The sequence below is a fragment of the Neocloeon triangulifer genome, unplaced genomic scaffold (genome assembly GCF_031216515.1).
Source record: "Neocloeon triangulifer isolate White Clay Creek 2 clone unplaced genomic scaffold, ASM3121651v1 ptg000014l, whole genome shotgun sequence".
NCBI lineage: Eukaryota > Metazoa > Arthropoda > Insecta > Ephemeroptera > Baetidae > Neocloeon > Neocloeon triangulifer.
Genome location: NW_026775556.1, coordinates 16,606,455 through 16,621,757, shown reverse-complemented (window position 1 = coordinate 16,621,757; position 15,303 = coordinate 16,606,455). Strand labels below are relative to the sequence as shown.

The window sequence follows — 15,303 nt, the reverse complement described above, 5'->3', positions numbered from 1 at the left end:
CAATGAAAATTACAATTGTATATAATCATATAGTGCCGTTTTGCCAAGCTCACTGTCATTCAGCATGACAGCAGCAGCCGGTTTGTCGAGTTGCGCTTCGCTGTCTTAATCAAAGTAAAGGCATTGTTTATAATAAGGAGTTATTTGTTGTTATACACATGGAATTTTTAATATTTTTCAAAATCGTCACTAATTAATTTACAATGCAATTTGCTTTTTTTACCGCTAAAATTCTTGCGCACAACAGAAGGGCTTTGGAAACTCTTTATGATAGATTCAATGAGTAGTGTCGCAACTGTATGGAGAAGATCCGACCCTGAAACATACAGATACGAACCTACCAGGCAGTGAAACATAGTGGCTGCCTAGAAGCGAGACAAATTATTTCAAAACTAAGACCGGTCCTTTTGCATAATTTGACTGATTCAATAATTTGCTCTAAGTAAAATTCAAACTAAACATTTGTTAGAAAACTTTGATGAAAAAATTTTTTATAGACTTAAATTTATATAGCCCTTTTCATCGATAGTTTACAATCCGAATCTTACAGTACTGCCAAGCACACTCTGACATTCAGCTGGACGAAGCAGCAGCTGTTCCAGATATTCCATCCGGGTTTCCACAGGTTGCTGGTTTGTCATAGTGCGCTTCACTGTCTTCATCAAAGTTGAGGCATTGCTCGATGACTTCTAGAAGGTTTCGGTTTTCCATGGCAGCTGCCACTCTTTCCTTGTCTGCGAGTTGCTTGTTGATTGGGTGCTCCGACACATGAGTTCCGGGAGAAATTCTTACAGTCACCTAATTTATTCAAAAACTCTTACTCCATCGACTTAGATTTTTTTTCTAAATATACCTTATAGGTAGGAGGTAAGGCCCTTAAAAGTCTGACTCGAATTGCCAAACCAATCATTGTGGCCATGCTACAGTGTGGAATGGTTGGTGTGAACAAAATAAAAACTTCTCGGCCTTCAAGAACCTGTGACATAAAACGATCGTTTAAATTAATTTGTGAAGATATATCAATAGAAACACACCTTCACATCTGTCTCGTTAACTACATTCAATGCTTCAAGAGTGAGGGGATGTTCGGGATCCATAATATTTCGAATAAGTTCTGTAAAATACAAATACATATGCTTTAGTAAATGTAATATTAGAAAACATTTTGCTCTTAAAGATTTTTTTGATTTTTTTAACATTCGTAAAGGTTACAATACATTCAGACGAAAAAATTCCATACCATAAATATCTTTTGAATCATATTTTTCTTTAGTTTCTTTGCAACATCCTGCTTTTGGCGCAGTGACAGGTTGAATGTCTTGACAGCAACCACGAGAAATTCCATCCGCACTATCTGTGCTCATTCCAGAACAGGCGCAACTCATTTTTTAGTTCGGGTGGATCTCCTAGTGAAAATTTTTATGTAATATTATGTAGTACATAAGCATAAACACAATATGAATTCATCAGCCTCGTCGTCACTTCATCACTTTCATCAGCTATGATTATTTATTAATAATACATAGCACAAAATTTATTCATTTTTATCTCCGACGGCAGGTGTGAAAATACATACTTAACGAAAATCTAGAAAAAGAAATCAAAATCTTGATTGATCATCCAATCTCGTGCTTCGTGTTTTTGACATACTCTGGTTTCTGGCCCTGTTTCCGGCGGAATGGTCCCTTGCAAGAAGGGTCCAAGAAGGGTCCTTGTGGGTCCGGCTTGAATCAACAAGGCTTGAATCCTTGATCCTTGGTTTGAGGGGCGGGGTCGAACGTCGAACTGAATTAGGAGTGTGCAACTAGGAGAGTAACTTTCATATTAGTTTTTTGTTTAAATATAAAAATTTGTTATGTAAAAATTTAATTTTATTGAATAATTTATTTTTTGATCATCCAAATATTGTATGTAATTAGCAAAGAACCCATTACCAGTTGCAAAAAAATTAGTCATGTTAATGTCTCCTTTATTCTTTCCCAATAACAAGAGCGGCAACAGTTTGTTTTGTTTAGTGTTTTGTTGTTGCCGCGTTTTCAGTGAATCAGTGGTACGTGGTACTACATACATACTTGGTTTTCATTTTCACTTTTGCTGGTTTTCTGAAGAGGCTTTTTATTTTTGAAAATGGTCAAAGAATGTGGAGAGAATATGGAAATTGAGTTGAATGACGAAGTAACCATCGAGCAACCCACCATCATGATGAGCGCGCAGAGACTCGAGACTTTTGGCGAGAAAGGCATGTGGTTTGAAGTCGGTTCTGCGAGCCGCCAGGATGTATGTGCTTTTTATGTATTTTTAGATCCACCTTTAACTTAGGCATAATTTAAATTTGCAGATGGTTAAATCTGGATTTTACTGCCCAAGCGAGGACAAGAGAAAAAATAGAATTGTCAAATGTACCTATTGCAGAAAGGAATTTGCAAACTGGACCAGGGACGACAAGCCAGAGTAATAAAGGCTCAATTTCAGATTTATATTTTTTTAAATTTATTATTTCCACAGAGAGCGTCATTTGGCAGAGAGCTCCGAATGTCCCTTTGCACAGTTTGGAAGAGATGAGGAAGAGCTAACAGTTCGTGAGTTCCTCGAGTTAGAGCTTGCAGTAAAGCTTGCAGTCATGGTATTTAATTTGAGAGATCTGAAATTTTTTGTCTTAAATTGGGAATTAACATTGCAGGACGAAGATAAAGAAAAGTTGAAAGCTGCTGCGATCGAATCGTTTTCAGATGTTGAAAAGTTACTCAATAAGAAGTGAACTATGGGTTCAGAAAATTTTAAAGCCCTCTGCATTATGGCTTTTAAAAATTTATATAAGTCTTTCTCAACTCGTTACGACATATTAATGCTTGGAAATGGCGCTAATTAAAATTCAAATATTGGTATAAGTTTCACTGACCTTGATAAGTACTGATTTGTAATAAACTTAATCAGCAAAAAGTTGCTTTAATTTTAAGATCTTTGCGGAAAAATAAAATATAATAGCTAAACTTTATTTTTTCCCCTTACAATTTAATCTGTTAGTTGCCTTGTTATTAGCATATTATTATGATATGTAGTGTAGACATGCATAGGCACTGATTAAAATATTTTTTATAATTGTAGTGAAAATTTTAGTTTAATTAATAAGCTACAATCACAATCTGCAGTAAACAATTGCAATATGTATTTTCTAAATAAATGAAAATTGTATATAAATCTTAGTTCTAAATTGTATTTTTAAACCAAAAATGAATCCTGTTTGTCGTGTCGACCGCAAGATAGATGTCACTACTGTTTGTTTTTTATTTTCAATCCCTCCCCTCCGGCTCCCTCCTCCCCAAGGTGCATGGAAAAATAGGTGGCCTGAGCCGCGCCCCCCTGAGTTGAAAGCTTCTAAGAGGCTTCCAATCCGCGAGAGGTCTCTACTATAGGTTTCTCCCTACTGGCCGCAATATTTACCATAAGCGCTTATGGGGGAACACTGGGTTTACTTTGGTTTTTGCTTATTTTTACGAATTTCTTGCATTGTCACCACTTAAATAATGAATCAATTTGAAGCTAACAAATTTTTAAGGTCAGTGGAATGTTTATAATGTATCTGGTACCCGCTTCTCCTGCATTATTTTGCGTGATATAATATATACAAGGCAACGGCGGCAACGCGCATCATACTTCTTATAGGTCATATATAAGTAATAATACATAATAATAAACACAATGAATTTTTCTTATACATCAATCTTCAAACTGTGACCTTAAGATTTTTTATGATCAAAATTCGTAAATTGGTCATCTCTTAAAATATTTATTTTGAATAAAATTGCTCCCTAATATTTATTATCATATTATGCATTAGGTACACATGCATTGTTTATCTGACTTATCTCGGTTATCTAATTAAAAATAATCAGCTTTCTAAATTTCTGGAAAAATTGCAAATTTTAGAATTAATAATTAAAAATAATTTTTTACTATTTTAATCGGAAATTTTTGACACTTCACTCAAAATAGGCAGGCACCAGGCACACATCATGGCGAATAAAAAATAATAATTTAGAAAAATGATACATACATCTGAATAGATAATTAAATTAATTATTATTTTTAAAGATGAAAAGCAAATTCCAGTCCAGAGTTCAGAGCCAAGTAACAAACCCACAGCCCTGTCTGGACTCTGGACCACATCACGTGCCGACTTCCCGCCGCAATTTGAAGTTGTAATTTTCAATTACGCAAATTAACCACCCAGAGTTGATATTTTTTGTTTTAGAGGCAAGCATATCAATCTTTATTTTTTCTTCGATTTTTATGCTAAATTTTATCGATCAATCAGCTTGCAATTGTCTTTATTTTGCTACTAAATTTTGCATTGAAGCAATGGAAAATCAGTCGAAACAGGGAGAAAGCTACAGTAGAGACATCTGGTGTCGCGAAAGCCCCTTAGAAGGTTTAGCTTCCATAAGACCAATGTATAAGCGCCCTCTGTAAACCCACCTATCTTTCTATGCACCTTGCTCCTCCCTCTTTCACTACGACGCCTTTACTGCCGATGCTGGACGGTGACCCACGTGTTGGTGAAGAGAGGCTGCTTTGAAAGTATTTACACGATCTTGATTAATAGAAAAATATCATCTTTCCTCTTCTATTAATCATTAGATTGCTGTGAAAGCATCACATTATTGAAATGGCAAGAAAATCTGCCGGCAAAGTTAAACAGGAGGTTGCAAAGGAAGACCATGTTTTGGAAGATGCTGACGGTGGAACGAAGTTAGTTTTGAAATTCTAATCTCTTCTCTAGTCAATGTTTTCACAGTTATACACATAGTATGTATAACTAATATGGCACTTAAATGAAATCACTTTATTTAATTTTATATAATTATATTAACATTTTACGATTTTACTATAATGTGTATGACTACTTAAAATGTACATACAACATAATATTTGTTCACGATGTTTTTATTATTTTTAGAAAGCGCGTTGCTAAGAAAATAGCCCCACTAAAGAAAACGCTCAAGCAAGAACTTCCTTCTGAAAGCGGAGATGATGGACGCGAAGCTGGTCCATCTCCGAAGAAAACTAAAAAGTACATTCATTCTAATATTATGTACATATTTTCTATTCAAAAGCCGCATTATTTTTTACTATAGGAGGAAGAGCATTGAGACAATTGAATCGCCAACGAAGGAAAAGAAAGGTTTATCCAACTCGGCTCTCCAGCCTTTTACTGACATCAAGATGTCAAAAAAGAAGAAACTTCCAAACAAGAAAGGGGGAAAGAAAGTAAAAAAGTCAGATGAGCAGGTAAAGAAAGAGGGCGACTTGGTCCTTGAAGATGACGTCCTAGGTTCGGACGATGATGAAGATGCTGAAACCCCCAAGAAGAGGAAGCAGTTTGACCCTTTGGAGGATGCTGAAAGAAACAGCAGGACAATTTTTGTAGGCAACTTACCCAAAGATTTTGATGCAGCCAAAATTAAGCAGATGTTCAAAAAATGTGGACCTGTTGATACGCTGCGTATTCGGTGTGCGCCTGTGGCTGATCCTCGAGTGCCCAAGAAGGTTGCCGTCATTAAGTAAGTTGCATTAAACCCCTCTGTGTAAAACAGTTAATTGCAGTTAATAACTATTTTATTACAGGAAGGACTTCCACGAAAGCAGAAGCAGCATAAGTGCATTTGTCGTGTTCAAGTCTGAGGACACAGTCCCAAATGCTCTTGCCCTCAATGGCAGCATTGTGCAAGGCCATCACATTAGAGTGGACACAGCTGTGAAGCAAAAGAAGTTTGAGACAAACCGTGCTGTTTTCCTGGGCAACCTTCCCTTTGGTTTGTTCAAGATTATTTTATGAATTATTATGTACATTATTCCGATCAATTAAAAATCCACCTCAGTTTACCTTGCTGGAAAAACTAATGGAAAGTAACAAAACTTTGTATATATTTGCAGGAGTTGAAGATGAAAAACTGTGGGACACTTTTAGTAGTTGCGGTGAGATTGAAAGCGTGCATATTATCAGGGACAAGAGGACGGGACTTGGGAAAGGTATTGGCTATGTGAATTTCAAAGTAAGTAAAATATAAGAGTTGTGGGAATTTTGGTTCATGGCATTTACGTTAAACAACAGAAATCAGATGCGGTGGAGTTGGCCCTGATGAAGAATGAAATCAAAATTGGAAAAAATATCATCCGAGTCAACAGATGTGGAGACACTACTAGTAAGCGTAAGAAGAATGCGATAAATGCTAACAAGAGGATGGTATTAAAAGCAAAAGATCAGGTTTATAAACTTGATTTGATTTAGTATTGCTTTTTAATTAATTTAATCTAAGGCTTTCAAAACGAAGAAAGCTGAAAACCGTGCCAACGCTGAAAAGATTAAGAAGAAGAAAAATTCGAAGAAAGCTGACAGTGAAAATTCCTTTCAAGGACAAAAAGTTATCTCTGGAAAAGTGCAGAAGGTAACCTAATTTTTCCAGAATTAATATTATTTAAAAAAAAAATTACTATTTAAAATTTTATTTTATTTTAAGTGAATTTTCATTATTGAATTTTTTGCAGAAGGAAAAGAAAGTAAAACTTAATCCTAAGAAGAAGCTGGTGGTTGAATCGTTGGCTAAATCCATCAAGACCAAGAGTGCTGAATAAATATTATTAAAGCTGGATCAAATATCTAATAAAGCTCCTTCCATTTCCGTCAATAACCAATCTTTTATTGAGCTAGATTTCTATTTAATTTGTTTTATTTTACATTAATAATAATGCAACTTAACAAGATATATAGAAACCTTAAAAATATGTAAAAATCTTGAGCTCTATTCATATAATATTGTATTGTAAAGAATCAAATCATCTTAATTATTCCAATATATGCAGTGATATGCAGCTATATATTTTGCAAATTTGAGCATAAGTTGTGACTTTGGTGAGTACCATAAACCATACTTCCAGCCTGATCTATTTATTTTGTCATAATCATAATATGACATGACAAAATAATTAATTAATCGAGCCGCTGCTCGTATTGTGGGGTTAATTTTAAATTTTCCGCGTGACGAAACAATTGAGTAGCGCCACGCCCTTTTCGGCTATTTGCACTGAAAACACAACAAAATCGTGGTTGAATGACAGCGCGATTTGGGAATTCTACAAAGAATTTGTGAAAAGAGATAATTTTCCAGCTCAAAAATGAGTTCTATTGGAACTGGAGTAAGATTTTGACATTTTATATGTTTAGATAAGATTTATGCTATCGCAAAAATACCCATTTATACTCTTTCTGTTGATTTTGGGTGACTTTGTGAAGCCGGCTCGGCACACACGAAATTGCTATGAATTTCAATTTCCCTACTTATTATGTATTTTTCCTTTCAGTACGATCTTTCAGCATCTCAGTTCTCGCCTGACGGCCGAGTTTTTCAAGTGGAATACGCTCAAAAGGCAGTCGAAAACAGCGGGTAAGAAAAAAAAATAAAAAAAATTCATATTGTCTGGAGGTATGAAAACCGACCTAAAATAAAATAATCTATGTATGTATGAATGTATTCTTTTTACTATTTTCAAGATAACTTTCACATCATTCTAATCTCATAATACTTTTAGAACTGCCATTGGTCTGAAAGGAAAAGATGGGGTTGTTTTCGCTGTTGAAAAGTTAGTTCAGTCCAAACTCTATGAATTTGGAGCCAACAGACGCCTCTTCACTGTTGACACCCATGTCGGAATGGTAAATTCACACAATAAAAATGAAATAAAATTGTTAATTTATTTTACAATATTTACGGACACTGTAGTCAGTCGCTGGACTTCTTGCTGATGCCAAGCAGATCGTCGAAACTGCCAGGTCTGAGTGTGCTGATTATAGGAGCCAGTACGGCAGCAACATCCCTCTGAAGGTGATTCCTTTTAATCGAACAAAAAAAATTGGATTCTAAGTTTTATAACCACTTCCAGTACTTGAATGACCGTGTCTCCATGTTCATGCACGCTTACACACTGTACAGCGCTGTGAGGCCTTTCGGCTGCAGTGCCATCATCGGTTCATATGACCAAGTCGATGGCCCAGCCATGTACGTCATTGATCCTTCTGGAGTCTCACATGTAAGGAGTAAATTTTTGCTCGAACAAGTAAAAACTATTTAATAATTTTTAGGGCTACTTTGGATGTGCAATTGGAAAGGCAAAGCAATCTGCAAAAACCGAGATGGAAAAGCTGAAATTGTCTGACCTTAGCTGCAGAGAACTTGTGAAGGAGGCAGCCAGAATGTAAATTACATAAAAATTTTAAATCAACTTAATTTATTTTTTCAATTTTTAGAATCTATCTTGTCCATGATGAGCTGAAGGACAAAGCTTTTGAGTTGGAATTGAGCTGGGTTGGTGAAGCAACCGGGGGAAGGCACGAAAAGGTGCCCAAGGAGTTGTTCCAGGAGGCCGAGCGGTACGCCAATTCGTCTCTCCAGGACGACTCGGAATCTGACACTGAGGATGCTTGAAATTTTTCTCCAAATTAAACAGCTGTATTTTTCATTTAATTTTAAATAAAGCCCAATATCAATTAAACTTTTAAATAGCTAATTGTTGCAACACAATTATTGGCATTATTTTGTCATGATACATGTTACACATAAATTTCATTTTTATTTTTTTTTTTTCTTTTAACAGCACTGATACTGTGTTTCTTTGAAAAAAATCTAAAAATTGAAAATGTAAATATATTAAAGAAAAGATTTTTGCATTCAAAATTTAAGTCGTAAAAAAATGTCGGGTCTTGTACTCGGTTTTACAACATATGAAGCTATGACAGCTATAGTCTACTCTACAGTCATGTAATTATTATTGTATTTTTCTAGTCCTTTTTTTCCCCTGCGTTCGGCGCTGCCGAGTACACACGAATGGAAGGGGAGTGACGTCATTCGAGTAATGGTCGCCATTTGGTGAATACGTCAAAACACTTGCTAATGTAATTTACTTCCTTCTCGGGCGTATCTTGCAAGTTTTCTAGGTGCTGTCGTCTTCAATAAGTCAGAGGGCGAAGAAGAGGTTTTCAAGAGTGAGTAAAATTCGCAGATCTTGTTTGAAACGATTGAAATTTCACGAAGTTTTTGCCCCACTTTCGCAACGAAATGTTTTGACTGACCCTCCTGTGCATTTTATTGTTACTTTTGTGCTATTTTCATTACGTTTCTGGAAGAAAACTGCCATCCTCTTTTCATTGTATTTCTTGCACGAAATGCGTTATCCTAAGCCATTTAAAAAGTTTTCAATATTAAAAAAATATGTATTTAATTCCTCTCCCAAAAACGTCCTTGCAAAAATTTAATGTAAATTTGAAACGCACATATGAAAGTCAAATACATAATGTACACTACACTGCGATCGTCAAAACCACAAAGTATATATATGATTAATAATATCAATTTATCCGTCACAAACAGACTAATTTTCTAAAGTTTGAAGTAGCCACAACCACATCCCCTCATTATATTTTTTCTTTTTTAGTGATACGAATAAAAGACGACAGGCGAGAAGATTGGATATGTTTCTTCTGCTGCCATGTGCGGACAGCAACTATTTCCATCGGAATTTGGCAGCTGGTAGGTTGTGTTTATTTTTCTGTCATATATCTATTTGTTTTTTTCCTTAAAAAACAAAAAAAAATAAGGATATTTTATTAATTAAAACAAATTAAATAATTAAAATAGGAGGAAATAGAGTTTTTGCTAATTTTAAGGTCTTTGGTCTCTCGCGGGCTGTCTCTGCTCTTTTTATCATAAAATATGAAAAAGGCTGATGACTTTGCGAATGCGTGACAGTGCAGCATAACATGATAAAAAATGTATTATTGCAGATAGGACGTACGCAATCATGTAAAACATTAAACAAGCACAAGCAGCACAATCGAAAAATTACTCCTTTCTGGATTTTTCTTTTCATTGATTTTATGGATTTTATCAACATAACTACAAATTTTGATTTTTAATAAACTTTTCTCATTTTGTCTAGATGCTGCAGGTTCTCTCCCTTGTCACAATGGCTGTGATGGTCAGCCACCCTGAATTGGTCGACAATAGCAAATCCATAACTGTTGCGCCTGCCGATGACGATTCTCTTGAGACTCCTCTGCCTACGCCACTCTCAAGGACACCACCCTACTCTCGTAATTAGCTCTCAAATTTTATTATCTATTTAACCAAAAATTGAATTTAATTATTTTTTTGCCGAATTTAATTTAAACTCATGGATAATTCTGTTTCCCAAGGAGACCCCAACATGAACACTCAAATCAATCTGATTGCCGTCGCTAGCACCATTGCCTTGATTTATGGTGCCGCCAAAGGTCGTCCGTTTTACCTTCTGCCTTACTTCTGCTTGAAAGTTTTTGATTTCTGTCTGGCTGTGTAAGTGACAAAAAAAAAGAAATAAAAAATCTGGAAATATAACAATATTCTATTTTTAGGGTGATTGCAATTAGCTACTTGTGCGCACTTCCCTCACTGACCGCACTCGCAAGACAAGCTGAGGAACAGGGCAACGAACTGGTCAAGAAACAACTTCACAACATGAACCCCTCTGCTCTTGGATTTGTCACCATTCTGGCTCTGGTTGCTGCACTCTACATTAAGGTATATTTATTATTTAAATTAGTCAAATTTGATCAATTATTTCCAAGTTTACGTAAATACTTAATTTGGAAACGGAATTTTCTAATTGATTTACCTCATTTTTCAGCTTTATCTGTTGAGTGTGATTTGGCGTTGCTACCGCTACCTGACGTTACGTCGCATGTCAGGCCGCGCCACTGTCAGTGTGCTTGGAGCTGCTGGACTTGCCGAACTGGGACCTGACTACGACCTGCACCCTGCTGCTGCTGCAGCCGTTGCAGCTTCAGTTGCTTCAACTTCTAATGGTGGAAATGCCAATATGGCTGCTGCAGCCAATGTGGCTCTCCTTAATCCTCCAGAGTACTCCAAAATTGTAAAGGAACCGCCTCCGATGATGCCCCCAAGGCCGGAAACACCTCCTCCGCCCTACAGTTCCACTCTCAATCTCAACCAGGCTGCCACTGCTGCCCCTGCTCCAACTCCCGCTACCCCTGCTGCCCAGCAGTAGAGGATTTTGTGGTTGTCAGAAAATTTCCTCTCTGAAGTTTTACTATGATTTTTAAATGATTGTTGTCGGTTGATTGATTGCTATTCCTGGAATCTGCATTTTCGGTCGGCGTGGGATAAATGCCATCCGATCTTGCAACGTTTTTAGTAATTTTTAAAGTTTGTGATAATTTTTATTTAAGTTGGCTCTGCGATAATTTCACTTGAAATGTATATTGTGTTGATTTTATAAGATATATGTATTATTATACCATGTCAGAGCTGAGCTTCGATAACAGAAGAGTCATTGATGTCTAAGGTTTCTGCGTGAAAAATTTCTAATGTTGCTTATAATATGAATAGAAAACAAAATTAATGTCATGTATCTACTAAAAACCTTACAAGTATGGAAATTATTATATAGATATTTTATTTCACTCAAGATGACTTACATAAATGTTGTTCAAAAGATGACAAAATATTTGCAGATAATTAAAGATGTGTATTTAAATTTAAATTATCTACTATAAAAAAGGAAACCATATTTTTGGTCAGGTCAAACCTTGCAAAAAACAAAATTAGTGTTTGCATGACTGGTGTGTGAGACTGCAGCGCAAAAGGCTAATCTAAGCATCTACTTTTAAAAGAAAAAAGTGAGGCAGAATATTAAATTATTGTCTACATTGGATTATGATTCAACTAATAAAATTCATTCGGTGTATGCAAAACTTTTTTTTCAAACTGCAACAATTCATATTTTTTATTTATATTTCATAATTTAGGGCCAGCCTTTCGATAGATTACAATATTCTCACAGGCTCAAAACTTGATTCTTACGGATTATTTTTTTCACAGAATAATTTCATAAATTTACATAAAGGTTACTTGTACTTCAGGACGTATTTAAAAAAAATGATATAATTCAAAGGCTTAATTACATAATTACCCCTACTAAATCACACTCTTGTAAAAATTTAAAGGAAAATTGCAAAAATAACTCACAGCAATTTGTGTCTTTCTCAACTAAATTCAATAAAAGCTTTTTATGTGGACTTGATTATGTCTTTCCAAGTCAATCAATAAGAGTTTGCTTGATTGCAGGAGGGATTAATTTAATTCACAAAATTCAAGCAGTGTCAGGAAATTTCAAAATGCAAACCTCATCAGCTTCGAACAGTTAAAATTAAAGGACAGCAACAAATCTGAATAATGAAGAACAAAATTTGCCTGATTTTACAATATGTCTGCATAGCCTTGCCAAAACCAGTACTGTCATGAATATTGTCATTTAGTTGTAAGAATGTGTCCGTGTAATATACTTTGGAACATACAGCTTTGTTTTGGTCACATGTAATACATTTTAACGCGTGCAATTAAATATATCTTGTTTACAACTCTGAATAATAGTTTGGCACTGCACACCATCTTTTCATCCACTCTTCTAGGAATTTTAAATGTGTCTAGGCTCTGAATATTTTGACACAGCGCACAACATACTGTCTGCATATAGGACACTCGCTCATCTGCTTGCCGCAGGAGGTGCACGTGACCAGGTGCCCACAGTCCAGCAGCACACAGTCAATTGGTGCGGCCATGCACACTTTGCACAGATTTTCATCACTCAGTTCATCAACGTCTGAAAAATACAGCAATAAAGAAAATTACAGTTCATCAGAATTAAGGGATGCAAAAAAATATACCTATTTTTGAATGGGCCTGCAGCTGCAACCGCAGTCGCTTGACTCGATCCTGCAGCTCTGACTTTTCACAGCAGCCTCTGAAGTCTACTCGGTGGTTTGTGAGCAGGATCTGAACACATATGCTCAAAATTTTAATTTGTGAACAAGGAGGAAAGATACATAGAAGGTTTATTTATTTTTTTGTTAAATAATTAGGAAGTATTTATTTTAACTTCTCATACCTTTAGATTCTTAACTGGAAGTTTATCCAATTCCTCATCTGTCAGCCTTAAAATCTGTAACATTTTTATTCATTTATAAATATAGATTTTATCCAAATTCCACAGGGGCTCAATGCAATGATTAAATTTTGTTTTTATTATTGCATGGGGTCCCTTTGGTTAAATTTGCAAAATCTAGTCGTTGTATACGACTCACTGGATTTGTCATATTTATTTAAAAAAAAAAAAATCAAATTCAATCTATCCAGATCTGTCTCATCTCTAGCTGGAGCATTTAGTTTTTTATTTTGCATTCTCAGCTTGAAACCAAAGGGCAGAAATACATGAAAGCCTACTCTCAATACTCACATTTGTTCTGCTAATGGAAAGGATAGTCTCTGATGAAGACCGTTGAGGAACACTAGTAGACGCGCCAGACGCTCCTTGGCTTGATGACCCGGACGCATTTAGGTTGGGCTGAGACCCTGACAAGCCTCCACCCATCAGGTTGGTGAGCAACGGGTTTGGCGGACCTTGGGGAGGCAAAGACGTTGACATGGGCTCCTCTGGTTCTGGCTCCCGAGAACCTGGAATGGGAACAGCTTCGGAGGCAACGGGTTCTTCTGGCGCCACCTCGATCGGTGAGACCACATTTATGGTTGGAGGCGGCGGCGCGGGACATGACAGGTCAGGGGGCAGGTGCGAGGAGGGCGAGCTGCTTGCAGAGCTGGAATGGTTTGATGGCACATGGGCCTCGGTGTCTCCTGAAGAGGAGGACGACGGCTCGCCTCCACGTTCGTTAATCAAAACCCAAGATTCGTCGACGACTGGTGTTGACATGCGCCGAGGACTGTATGGTGGAATTGGGTGAGTTTGGTAGCGGCTTCCCAGGTGACTCAGGGCCAACTCGACTAGTTCTTCTTTTTCTATATAAAATTTTTGCATTAAAATTTAAAAAATGCATTAAAAAAAAAATAAAACAAAAGATAGAACAATACATCTGAAAGATGACTCGATATTTTTAGTTGATCAGTGTCGTATGCAATGGAATAGTGGTTTCCTGATCATATTTGCATATTACATGATAATATTAATTTATTTTAATATTTCAAATTTTAAAAATATTCATGATAATTTTATAAATTTCAAAATGAAACTATGCATTATATGACTTAAATCTTAAATATGGTTCTATATTATTGAAAAAAAATAATCACTTTAAAATGGTTTAAAGTTCTAAAAATATAATAGTTAAACATTAAAGTGAAGAAAAAATTGTAAATTAATTTATAAAAAAAAAAGAAAAACTATTGATATTGGATATCACTTTTTCTAGGGCAACTAACAATTATTTTTTCAACTTGCTTAAAAGCATACGAAAGACAAAATAATTATATACATTATTTCTCAATTATTTTGATTAATGTTGGAATTATTTTTGTTGTCAGGCACAAAATATCCTTTGAGGCTGAAGTAAATGATCGTACCAACACAACCATGGGTAGATACACCGTTTGCAGACAAATAGGCCTTGATGTCTCTGGCCTTCAGGGGCTGTAATTGTGCCCTGTTGACGGGCCAAGTGCTGAGCACCCTGCATGAGTTGCAAATCGTGACCCTCTTATTTAGACAGTCCGAACAGAAGAATCTGGTGCACTTGTTGCAGATGTACTAAACAAACACACTTAGTATGACTTTCCAATAAAAAATGACGCTCTCAAACAGAATTAATCGTGCATTGAAATAGAAATACACTCAAGGGCGTCTGCTTGCTTTTCACACCGTGTGGTGGTGTGGTCGCGCATTAATAATTGTTACAAGGCGCCTTTTTTATTAATTTTGCATGCCATAAAAATCATAATAAGAGTTGGTTTATACTTTTTTACGAATGATGTTGAAGTTTGCATGGCAGTTTTCGCATTCCTCGGTCGAAACAATTCCAGCGTTTGACAGCCGCGTTGGTACATCCTGCGTTTAAGGCAAATTTATAGACCAAGAAATAATTATGCAAAATTAGTGAGGTCTCACGGAGAGGATCCGACGGCAGCTTTTCAGGAAGGTCGACATTGCTGGCGATTCCAGGGTTCGGCAGAATTTGACTGCTGCCTACATCCGTCGAAGGGTGGTGGACGAGTTTTGACTCGAGTGACGCACCATGAGCACCTCGGACTCGTCAAGAGACAAGAAGTGCGACTTTTTGTTATCTTCGCTCTAATTACGTCTGCTGCTGACACTCCCACCACCCACACAGAAATTGTTGTAACACGCCCACCTCAGTTGCCTCGGTTCGTGCTCAGAAATTCATCAACTTGAATCTCGATTTTCCAC

At 36.2% G+C, this 15,303-nt stretch overlaps 6 protein-coding genes across 9 annotated transcripts; 4 read left to right on the top strand and 2 right to left on the bottom strand.

The window, feature by feature from the left end:
* Positions 1-144: 144 nt before the first annotated feature.
* Positions 145-1,791, bottom strand: LOC132199379 (MIP18 family protein galla-2). 2 transcript variants are annotated; one of them, XM_059624038.1, is made up of 5 exons: positions 1,577-1,732; positions 1,241-1,406; positions 1,035-1,114; positions 854-976; positions 145-798 (listed from the first exon to the last, which is right to left on the bottom strand). In XM_059624038.1, the coding sequence occupies exons 2-5, from the start codon at positions 1,383-1,385 to the stop codon at positions 574-576; spliced, it is 573 nt and encodes a 190-aa protein (XP_059480021.1). In that variant the 5' UTR covers positions 1,386-1,406; positions 1,577-1,732; the 3' UTR covers positions 145-573. The 2 variants fall into 2 exon arrangements, with proteins under 2 accessions (XP_059480021.1, XP_059480020.1); XM_059624037.1 differs by having other exon boundaries at positions 146-798; positions 1,651-1,791.
* Positions 1,792-1,994: 203 nt separating this feature from the next.
* LOC132199381 (baculoviral IAP repeat-containing protein 5-like) lies at positions 1,995-3,118 on the top strand. The gene is made up of 4 exons (XM_059624039.1): positions 1,995-2,277; positions 2,339-2,451; positions 2,506-2,623; positions 2,681-3,118. The coding sequence occupies exons 1-4, from the start codon at positions 2,128-2,130 to the stop codon at positions 2,756-2,758; spliced, it is 459 nt and encodes a 152-aa protein (XP_059480022.1). The 5' UTR covers positions 1,995-2,127; the 3' UTR covers positions 2,759-3,118.
* A 1,300-nt stretch (positions 3,119-4,418) lies between these two features.
* LOC132199984 (RNA-binding protein 34) lies at positions 4,419-6,688 on the top strand. Of its 2 annotated transcripts, none has more exons than XM_059625121.1 (9): positions 4,419-4,578; positions 4,639-4,749; positions 4,958-5,071; positions 5,136-5,561; positions 5,626-5,813; positions 5,935-6,053; positions 6,113-6,244; positions 6,318-6,446; positions 6,547-6,688. In XM_059625121.1, exons 2-9 carry the CDS (start codon positions 4,667-4,669, stop codon positions 6,631-6,633), a joined length of 1,278 nt encoding a protein of 425 aa, XP_059481104.1. In that variant the 5' UTR covers positions 4,419-4,578; positions 4,639-4,666; the 3' UTR covers positions 6,634-6,688. The 2 variants fall into 2 exon arrangements, with proteins under 2 accessions (XP_059481104.1, XP_059481103.1); XM_059625120.1 differs by having other exon boundaries at positions 6,113-6,265.
* Positions 6,689-7,056: 368 nt separating this feature from the next.
* Positions 7,057-8,576, top strand: LOC132201528 (proteasome subunit alpha type-3). Its single transcript, XM_059627741.1, has 7 exons — positions 7,057-7,194; positions 7,360-7,442; positions 7,588-7,711; positions 7,779-7,880; positions 7,939-8,085; positions 8,138-8,250; positions 8,303-8,576. Exons 1-7 carry the CDS (start codon positions 7,174-7,176, stop codon positions 8,478-8,480), a joined length of 768 nt encoding a protein of 255 aa, XP_059483724.1. The 5' UTR covers positions 7,057-7,173; the 3' UTR covers positions 8,481-8,576.
* Positions 8,577-8,875: 299 nt separating this feature from the next.
* Positions 8,876-11,794, top strand: LOC132201527 (lysosomal-associated transmembrane protein 4B). Of its 2 annotated transcripts, none has more exons than XM_059627740.1 (6): positions 8,876-9,037; positions 9,487-9,581; positions 9,991-10,144; positions 10,250-10,385; positions 10,445-10,610; positions 10,717-11,794. In XM_059627740.1, coding segments are annotated over exons 1-6 (933 nt in total). In that variant the 5' UTR covers positions 8,876-9,036; the 3' UTR covers positions 11,098-11,794. The 2 variants fall into 2 exon arrangements, with proteins under 2 accessions (XP_059483723.1, XP_059483722.1); XM_059627739.1 differs by having other exon boundaries at positions 10,247-10,385.
* LOC132201525 (E3 ubiquitin-protein ligase RNF34) lies at positions 11,481-15,233 on the bottom strand. The gene is made up of 7 exons (XM_059627737.1): positions 15,004-15,233; positions 14,854-14,943; positions 14,463-14,646; positions 13,345-13,901; positions 12,997-13,050; positions 12,776-12,884; positions 11,481-12,711 (listed from the first exon to the last, which is right to left on the bottom strand). The coding sequence occupies exons 1-7, from the start codon at positions 15,040-15,042 to the stop codon at positions 12,536-12,538; spliced, it is 1,209 nt and encodes a 402-aa protein (XP_059483720.1). The 5' UTR covers positions 15,043-15,233; the 3' UTR covers positions 11,481-12,535.
* Between the last annotated feature and the right edge of the window lie 70 nt (positions 15,234-15,303).

What these genes read in the sequence shown, in the direction of transcription:
- LOC132199379 (XM_059624037.1), bottom strand. Translation starts at nt 1,385, where the DNA reads ATGAGTTGCGCCTGTTCTGGAATGAGCACAGATAGTGCGGATGGAATT. An exon ending in TGATTCAAAAGATATTTATG is followed by an intron (nt 1,115 to 1,240) that starts GTATGGAATTTT and finishes TGTATTTTACAG; the next exon opens with AACTTATTCGAAATATTATG. An exon ending in CCTTACCTCCTACCTATAAG is followed by an intron (nt 799 to 853) that starts GTATATTTAGAA and finishes TGAATAAATTAG; the next exon opens with GTGACTGTAAGAATTTCTCC.
- LOC132199381 (XM_059624039.1), top strand. Translation starts at nt 2,128, where the DNA reads ATGGTCAAAGAATGTGGAGAGAATATGGAAATTGAGTTGAATGACGAA. An exon ending in GTTCTGCGAGCCGCCAGGAT is followed by an intron (nt 2,278 to 2,338) that starts GTATGTGCTTTT and finishes TTAAATTTGCAG; the next exon opens with ATGGTTAAATCTGGATTTTA. An exon ending in ACCAGGGACGACAAGCCAGA is followed by an intron (nt 2,452 to 2,505) that starts GTAATAAAGGCT and finishes TTATTTCCACAG; the next exon opens with AGAGCGTCATTTGGCAGAGA.
- LOC132199984 (XM_059625120.1), top strand. Translation starts at nt 4,667, where the DNA reads ATGGCAAGAAAATCTGCCGGCAAAGTTAAACAGGAGGTTGCAAAGGAA. An exon ending in CCTGGGCAACCTTCCCTTTG is followed by an intron (nt 5,814 to 5,934) that starts GTTTGTTCAAGA and finishes ATATATTTGCAG; the next exon opens with GAGTTGAAGATGAAAAACTG. An exon ending in TCTCTGGAAAAGTGCAGAAG is followed by an intron (nt 6,447 to 6,546) that starts GTAACCTAATTT and finishes AATTTTTTGCAG; the next exon opens with AAGGAAAAGAAAGTAAAACT.
- LOC132201528 (XM_059627741.1), top strand. Translation starts at nt 7,174, where the DNA reads ATGAGTTCTATTGGAACTGGA. An exon ending in TTGACACCCATGTCGGAATG is followed by an intron (nt 7,712 to 7,778) that starts GTAAATTCACAC and finishes CGGACACTGTAG; the next exon opens with TCAGTCGCTGGACTTCTTGC. An exon ending in GTGAAGGAGGCAGCCAGAAT is followed by an intron (nt 8,251 to 8,302) that starts GTAAATTACATA and finishes TTCAATTTTTAG; the next exon opens with AATCTATCTTGTCCATGATG.
- LOC132201527 (XM_059627739.1), top strand. An exon ending in AAGGACACCACCCTACTCTC is followed by an intron (nt 10,145 to 10,246) that starts GTAATTAGCTCT and finishes CTGTTTCCCAAG; the next exon opens with GAGACCCCAACATGAACACT. An exon ending in TTTGATTTCTGTCTGGCTGT is followed by an intron (nt 10,386 to 10,444) that starts GTAAGTGACAAA and finishes TTCTATTTTTAG; the next exon opens with GGTGATTGCAATTAGCTACT.
- LOC132201525 (XM_059627737.1), bottom strand. Translation starts at nt 15,042, where the DNA reads ATGTCGACCTTCCTGAAAAGCTGCCGTCGGATCCTCTCC. An exon ending in TCAACATCATTCGTAAAAAA is followed by an intron (nt 14,647 to 14,853) that starts GTATAAACCAAC and finishes GTGTTTGTTTAG; the next exon opens with TACATCTGCAACAAGTGCAC. An exon ending in ATCTACCCATGGTTGTGTTG is followed by an intron (nt 13,902 to 14,462) that starts GTACGATCATTT and finishes AATTTTATATAG; the next exon opens with AAAAAGAAGAACTAGTCGAG.